Here is an 8,690-nt window from a genome sequence, read left to right on the forward strand (position 1 = left end):
ATTTTAATTTAATGAATTAGAAAAAATATTGCGGACGCTATAACGGAAAAGAGTGAATCAGTCTTAATTATATCATACTTCATCACCTATTTTAGTGGTGCAGCTATGAGCACACATATATATATATTATATATATATATATATATATATATATATATATATATGTAACAAAATATTAAAATCAATCTCGCATTTCCTTTTAATTATTTTATGCATGCAAGGGCATACATTACAGCGCAGTTTTGCAAGGAATATGGTCGATAACAGAAATTGAAAGTTCTATTAATTTTCCTAATTGAAGAAGAAATGTGTTTGAAAAATATACCATCTTGAAATTTTACTCGAAAATCGCCATTTTCCATCAGCCGAGCAGTGCTATCACTTGATGGCTTAAAGATAATCTTGACAACGCGCCCCCCTACTGCACTGATTTCATTTAGAATTCGCTTGTACAACGCCAAAGCAATTTCATCTACTTTGTCGACCGTGCGTTGCAGCTGTTTTAAACTGAAGTAAAAATTATATATCTATGCATGTGCATATGTGCATCACAGTGTGGTCAGAAAATCTGACAATTTTAATTGCCTAGAAACATTTTTTACTATACCTGTGATAATTACGATGGATTTTAGGATCAATCGGAAGAGATGGTACTTCCTTATTTGTAACAGGAGAAGCACATTTATCTGGTTGGTGAAAAACGGAAAAATTCTGCGCTCCATTCGATGTTTTTTTACTGTCGCAATCCATTTTACTAGCATCTCATCATTTATAGAGCCATTTCGATTAACTGAGCGACTACGATCCCGGATAGTCGCTTCGTAAATGATCGTTCCATTTTTTTGAAGTGTAAACTGCAATGATTTTAAATATAAGACCAACTGAATAACTTATACTATTAAAATTTAAAACTCATTGTTATGGAAATTATCATACTCTAGCGAGACGTTCTCGACATTACAAAAATCTGGTCGCAGTTAATCAAGACATATGAGATGTCTGTAGCGAACCATGAATGTAAATTACATTTTCTCTTACAGGTACTATTTGATGGTGCACAGCGTGTCCGCAAGAAACTTATTAATCATTCGCATGATACAAATGAAAAGCTAAAAATAGTGAAAAATAGCAAATATATCACTAATAATAATGAATGTTTCACTAACATGAAAAATGTTCAAGTCATGCAAACAATTAATGGACACTACCTAAAATACAGGAACTCATTCTATAATACTAAAGGGAATTAATTTCAATTTACCTTTCCAGCTTTTCGTACGATCTCAGAAGGAGCCAAACGTGATACTTCAACTGGCCATATAAGTTCGGCAGTTGTTTTATTTGAATGGTCACCAAAGCTTTCCTTCATCTGCTTCAGATTGGTATTAAATGCAGGTCTTCGTTCCGCACGTGATAAATGCCGCATACCATTGCGATCGTCAGTCTCCCTGCAAATGATTTCAAAAAAATGTTGTTACACAGATTTGAAAGTGGAAACTTTCGAAACAACAAATACAATAAATATATATGAAAAAGCACGAAAAAAAATACATAATTTCACAGAACCACTGAATTTTCATTCCTCACCTTCCATACTTCCTTTCGAATGACTGTCGCTTGCCACAGTGTGCACATTGATTCTCCAAATAAGTACTATGTCGACAATTTTCTACGCCGGCCGATTCATCACGATAGCAATTCAGAGATGGTCGTCGACGAAACTTAAAAGCTTTTTTTCTTTTTTTTTTTTGACGTCAAACTATGTTAACCATGATATGTAAGCCGAAATGAATCTGTATTCTACCTAAAGATGTAGATTAAATTAATAGAAAGACAAAACTGTCGTAGTAATTAAAAAACAGAGTTCGTGAAATTACATAAATAACAAAAGCAAAGATAACGAACAGGATGACTACTTTCGCCACTTTCAAATGCAGAATCTTTAGTAATACGTTTATATCCACTAGTCGTTGGTCTGGCTGAATGTGCTCGAACAATTACCGGTGAAATATGCTGAAGATAGTACCGAAAATTCCAACTTGTTGGTATTAGCTCCAATCCAAGTATCTTATTCGTTAATAAAAAAAAGAAATTCCAGGTGTCTGAATTATGAAATGCAGCCAAGCACCCTCAATCACTCACCATGTAATTTTGCTACAAAAAATAGGAAAGATTGTTGTTGAAACTAAAAAAGTGCAGAGACAGAGACAGCTTACCGCAGCCTGACAGTCACGATAAATGATCCTTTCTCTTGATGTTTCTCGAGATCGACTTATTGGAAGACTAAGTCCATCAACTTTTCTCATGAATTCACTCATTGAAACATCTTAAAAAGAGTGAATCATTCATTTGCTGATGGATTTAAACGCATGGTAATATGAATAATGCAAAAATGAGTGTATGGAAGCGGAAATGAGATGAACCATTATAAATATAATTCGCCCAACTGAACATTATTTAATATTAGTTATGCAACTCTTTAAAAAAACCACCTCCAAGAGATATACGTCTTTCTTCATTCGGATCCATCATACTTTGAATAAGAGTAGCACCTTCCAGCGAGATTTTTTCCTTGAAAGGGTTCACTTCCCGATCTCGCGGTGGATCACTACCGGTTAACATTAGATATAATATTCCACCCAAGGAGTAAACGTCTGCTTTTTGATTATAATGCCGATTATACACTTGCCTGCAGTATTATATGAAATAAAAACGATTCTCTCAAGTAAATGAATCCCGGTTTCTCAATCAAAATCCGGTAGAACTTAATAATAGGAGATTTCATTTTATTTTACGTGCCCTTGATACGTTTGGCTTCAATGTGGATGTGGATGCCAACATTATAGGCAATTTATCATCTTTTACTTAAAAGGCAACATGATGATGACATAGCGTTGATTCACAGACCCACCATTTCTACTTCCATAAATTGGAAATTTGAGAGTAACAAAATAATGTGTGGTCAAAGTATTAAAAAAAAAAATTATTTACGGTGCGATGTATCCGGGAGTTCCAAGCATTGTCCTAGCAATATCACCTTTCCGGAATCTCGTTGCAAGACCAAAATCAGCAAGTTTCTACAATTTGGAGTGTTAAATCATTCAAAAATGTGGCAGTTAAAGGATGAGTGAGTATAACAGAAAACTTGGATAATCCAGCGGAGTAGCCCGAGCTCGTTAGAACAGTATTCATCCGATATTTCAAAAAGATTTTCAGCTACTGTTATAAAATACGGCAAACATCAAATTTAAGTCCCCAAAACTTACAACAAGTAGTTTATCTTCTCTGATTGATGAAATAAGGACGTTTCCAGCGGAGAGATCACGATGTATCATATTACGTTCATGTATGTGCTTCACTGCACTTACCAACTGACGAAGAATATATGCCGCTGCATGAATATTATATTAAAAACGTAAACATAACTCTTTAAGGGTAATAAATTTCATTTTCAGACCAAAAATTACGAGGAGACATAAATGATGATCGACTAGAACTAGTTCCGCGATATAATATTTTCAAGTTTGCTTAAAATTTCTGAGAACAGGCTACGCTGTCCTAATATTTGTCTTAATATGTCTTAATGTCTTAGTATTAATACTTTGCAAATTCGCTTGAAATTTCTGTGAATAGGTTACAGTCTTAATTTTTTTTCGAAATGCAATAGTGGAAAACTTTACCTGAAAAATCAGATAATCTTCCATTTTGTTTAACGTAATCTCGCAATGACCGATGTTTGCAGTACTCCATGATGATATACTGTGCATCATCTTCTTGGAATTGATCATAAAATTTTACGATGTTGTCATGAATAAGTCTGGATAAAGCTTCTAATTCCAATTCAACTCGAAACATCGTTGCTCTGGTGATATCAATCTGAAATACTCCTAATTTAATAATACTCCCAATACTATACACTTTAGGCAGAGATGGAATAATTTCCTTACCTTTTTGATTGCAACGTTTTTTCCGCTCCATTCTTTTCCTTCGGCAATACATCGAGCACGATAAACGACTCCAAATCCACCACGTCCGATTTCTTCCAGATCATCATATTCCTAGAATATGATCACATATTTTATCTTTTTAACCATTTTTAAAATTTAAAACTGGATAGTATACAGCAGATCATTTGGTGCAAAAATTACGCTGTGAAGCATTCCTAAAATAAGGTCAGTAAGTGGATAACTTGATGACCTCAAAACTAGAGCTCATTCAGCAGATCAAGAAACCGTAACATTAATAGAATATAAAAAGAGAGAAAGCATACACGTTGCAGACGACCCATTGCAATGATTCAACTGCAGTACATGAGAAAAGGACAAATATGGTACTCTGACAGCCTGAAACATCATTTACGAACAAATTGAGTCTATTTATAATATGGTCATATGTTACTGCTTTTATATAATCACGTAAAATTTACATTGATGACTATAAACATATAACAGTTAGACAATGTGAATAAGAATTTATTGAAACACTAACTTGTTTCTGTTAATAGTATAATTTATTCGAACAGTAAGAATTAAAATTTTACTGCTTAATTAAAATTCTGGAAAGAAATCTCTAACGAATCAATTGGTTTGTAACATTTACACTCTTTAAAGCCATCATCATTATTATTGTATTCAGAAAATTTCATGATTCTCTGCTATCTCTTCAACTATACTCCATATTTTCTCACTCTCAAACACTACTTCAATACTAAAATAGCATTCCTTCGTAAATCTCTTAATCTCTAACAAATGCGACACTCTCATAACACATCATACAACCTCTTCAACCTTCCTATCCAAAAACAAAAACAAATGATCAGATGGAAAGGCGCCTTTTTGAAACTTTGAAATTTTAATTTAACACCTCTATATGCAAATCTATATCCCAAACCGTGATTTTAAAATGAAATTAGAAAAATGAAATATTTCAAATGTTTGGAATGAAATTTCAAATGAATGTTTCTATTCTGATGAATGAATTAACAAATCCTATCAAAATACTTATTCATAAAGTATACATTGATTGCTTCCAAAATTATATAATTGATAAGAAATTGATAAAAATTGATAATGAATTAATTGGAATTCGTATTAAATGTTGCTATATGAAGATATTACTATGAACATTTTTCTCTGAAATAATTTAAGCTATGTATGATTTTGTATAATTTGAAATTTACTGCAAATAATATAGCTATAAACAAAACAATATTTGTAATATTTTTGAATTTATCAATTCAAGCAGAAATAATGAAATTACTAAAAATTTGAAGAAAAAAAAACGGTACAATGAATGAGTTCATTAGTATGAACTCATTAATTATAATTAAAATCACTGGAAGTATTCTATTAATAATGCAATTTATTTAATATTTAATAAGATGTATGTTTGAATCATATAAGTAGTAAACATTACTCATCTTTTTTTTCTTTTACTCATTTTTATTCAGTTTTTTTATTGGCCGTTTTTTTTTACTCAGAATTACTCGTTCTTTCTTTTTTCAAATTTCTAACACTATGTGTTTTCCTTTTTATTGTCATAAAAATTTTGATTAAAAAAGAAAGCATAAAATAAAATTAAAAAACGAAAAAAAAACGCAAAAATTATTATTATGAATTAAAAGACGCAAAATTCCTTTTTCAAAAAAGAAATTACAAAACAAAGTTTCAATATTTAATGAAGAAAGAAAAACAAATTTTAACATTTTTTCATTGAATTCATAAAATTCAATTTTAAATATTTGTTATTTCTAAAGTAATTGCTTAAATATCTATAATAAATCTATTTTGTAATTTCTTCTTTTCAAATATACAATAAATATTGTAAAGAAGTACGTTTCTTTTAAGTTTAAACATGATGGAAACAACAAAGCTAATTTTTTGTACGCCGCAGGATTCGAACTTACGCTTACCGAAGTAGACTGCGACCTGAATGCAACGCCTCGGACTGCTCGCGCAGACGGACCCATTCGAAACACAACTTCCAATTTTTGATGTAATTTAATTTTTTTTAAATTTACAATGTTTTTACAACATAAAGTATTGAAATAAAGATTTTCAGAGAGTACTCTTTGATTTGAAATATTATCTAAAATTAAAACTTTAATTTGAAATATCACCGAAATTAAAATTTCTTACGAGTTATGAATTTATTTCATCCCTTCTGAATTGGTGAAAAAGATCACAGATTATTTTGATATGATAAAAGATATGTGAAATAAGAAGAAAAGGTGTTGTACAATATACAATGTCAGTATTGCATATAATGAATAATATTAATGAGAATTTTATTTTTTTCAACTCCATATATGTTTGTTTTAACATAACTATACGTCGGTTATAATAATTATATTAATGATGGATAAAATCTGATTATTCGAAACATTCTTACTTGCAAATTTTAGCTCATATAGATAGTTACGTCAAAAATATGCATAGTTACGTCAGAACATGTATGGTTACGTCAAAACATATATTTCTTTTTTAATACATAAAATGATTATGCATTATTAGAGTAATAAAAATCACAGTGATGCAAAATATACAATAAGTATTACAAATATGCAATAAGTACTAAATTTAATAACTTGATCTACATTCAAAACTTGAATCTATATTCAAATTCTCTTCAATCTATATTCAAATTCCCTTCAATCTATACTCAAATTCTCTTCAATCTATACTCAAATTCTCATTAATCCATCAATCCGTACTCAAATTTTCTTCAGCAAGTGCAGCATTTAAGCATTTTTGAGAGCAATATGGCCGTTGTCGATGAGAACTAAATTGACCAATTTGTTGTTCCAACATACCACAATAAAAACATAAGGAATATCCAAGTTGTTGTTTATCTTTAATGAAACGATCACCAAAGATTACCACTGATCCTTTTGGACGCCATACATTGATGATATGTCGATCAAAATCAGTCATTACCCATGTTCGATTTCCTAAAAATAAACCAATATTTTTAGATTAATTCCTTTTTTACAAAAAAAAAAAAAAAAGAAAAATTAAAAAAAGATTAGAAGTTTTCTAAAGAAAGAGATTTTCAAGTTAAAAATTTTGAAGAAAAAACTTTGCCCTTTTCCTAAAGTTTATTCTTACACAACTTTAAGATAATCTTATCATTAATACCATCAAGATTCTCCAATTTAGAGGTGTAATTTATCTCTTAGTGATAAAGTTGCCATATAGTATATATGATCGATTAATCTAAAGCTTTATTATGTCAATCAACAATTTATTCGATTAAGTTAAGCAATTTAATTACTCTAGTTATTACCTGATTGAAAGTACCAAGAGATAAGTTTTGGTAAGTTACAAAATAATATTACATTTCTAGTTTTCTTAATGTTTCTAGAACTTTGACATCCAGTTATTTTCAATCCTATTATAATGTGGCTAAATTACATCTCATAGCCTATTATGTATGCAAAGAATTTGTCCGGTAATTTAATAGACCTAATTAAATAGGCTTAGCATTAAATTAAATTATAAACGAAATCCCCTTCTTCCTTCATCCATCTATTACTCATTTCCTCGTCCTTTTTGAAAATTTGATAAAATCATTTTCCATTTAAGATTCGTTTTATTTAATTAATTTCAACAAAAGCACTATTAGATGTGATATGGAATGGCCGAAAATGTTATCAACGACAAGATATGATAATTCTAACAGAATGAATTATTATAATTGAATTTATTCGATGACAAGTTTAAGCACTTATGACTAATTGAATTCATTCCATGATAAATTTAAACACTTATGATTAACTGAACTATATTTGAATTAATTTTTCCAGATTATACAACACGTCACGGTCTTTTGTTTATAGAACAAAAGAAATTGTAAATAAAATTAGACCAGAAGTTCTTCTCTTTTTTTTTTTAAAATTGATTTTAGAAAAAAAAGCTATAAATAAGATTAGGTCAAGGGCTCTTTTTTAAATTTAATTTCATGGAAAGCGTTATTAGATGTAAAAAAGAATATGACCGAAAATATTGTCACAGATAAGAGCACTCTAATAAACATCATTGCTAAAAGTTATCAAAAAAGAAAAAAAAATTATTGTGTCCTTGATAAAATGGAGGAGAAAAAGAAAAAGCGAAGAATACTTTAGGATAAAAATCAAATCAAAATTAAATAATTCATTATACTTAATTGATATATCATTTAAATATTTTTAATATTGCATATAAAAAGCATAACTTATATAATACAACGAAGCAATACTTGAATTTATAATTAATTTATATTAGATTTCACATTCAATTTTTATACTTATACATTCTCATTCCAACTGAAAATGATTTAATCTATTAATTATTCGACAAAAGAAAAAAAATCACAACTACCACATCCTGAAATATGCAATGACCAATTCAAATTTAAAAAAAAAGTCCGACTTAACTATTATTTTAATTTTTTCGCACTGTTACTAATGCAATTAATTTATTGATTTGAAATATTTATCTCAAATCAATAAATTAATAAATAAATAAATTATATTTATCTCAAAGTAATACTTGTATATTTTGAGAATATACAAGTGTAACATAACCTTAAAGTATTTTTATATTTGCATATAACATAAACTGATCGAGTAAGATGTTTATATACCTTTAAAAAAATGTTGAAATAAAACAACACGATCATCAGGTTGCCATTCCGGATCCTCTTGAAATCGG

At 29.4% G+C, this 8,690-nt stretch overlaps 2 protein-coding genes across 2 annotated transcripts in view; both read right to left on the bottom strand.

The window, feature by feature from the left end:
* LOAG_17495 (serine/threonine protein kinase) overlaps positions 1–4,288 on the bottom strand; it is a gene marked incomplete at both ends in the record, with an annotated part of 6,957 nt that extends 2,669 nt beyond the window's left edge. The window contains 12 exons of the mRNA XM_020450157.1: positions 326–507; positions 655–854; positions 1,262–1,448; positions 1,588–1,721; positions 1,906–2,013; positions 2,217–2,326; positions 2,493–2,689; positions 2,992–3,077; positions 3,267–3,391; positions 3,681–3,876; positions 3,948–4,058; positions 4,271–4,288. Of these exons, the coding sequence (XP_020306204.1) occupies positions 326–507; positions 655–854; positions 1,262–1,448; positions 1,588–1,721; positions 1,906–2,013; positions 2,217–2,326; positions 2,493–2,689; positions 2,992–3,077; positions 3,267–3,391; positions 3,681–3,876; positions 3,948–4,058; positions 4,271–4,288 (1,654 nt within the window). The remainder of the gene's footprint in view (positions 1–325; positions 508–654; positions 855–1,261; positions 1,449–1,587; positions 1,722–1,905; positions 2,014–2,216; positions 2,327–2,492; positions 2,690–2,991; positions 3,078–3,266; positions 3,392–3,680; positions 3,877–3,947; positions 4,059–4,270) is intronic.
* Positions 4,289–6,701: 2,413 nt separating this feature from the next.
* LOAG_10345 (hypothetical protein) lies at positions 6,702–6,955 on the bottom strand (the record flags this gene model as incomplete). The annotated part of the gene is made up of 1 exon (XM_003145868.2): positions 6,702–6,955. Exon 1 carries the CDS (start codon positions 6,930–6,932, stop codon positions 6,702–6,704), a length of 231 nt encoding a protein of 76 aa, XP_003145916.2. The 5' UTR covers positions 6,933–6,955.
* Between the last annotated feature and the right edge of the window lie 1,735 nt (positions 6,956–8,690).

This window comes from Loa loa, assembly GCF_000183805.2.
Source record: "Loa loa unplaced genomic scaffold supercont3.83, whole genome shotgun sequence".
Taxonomy (NCBI): Eukaryota; Metazoa; Nematoda; class Chromadorea; order Rhabditida; family Onchocercidae; genus Loa; species Loa loa.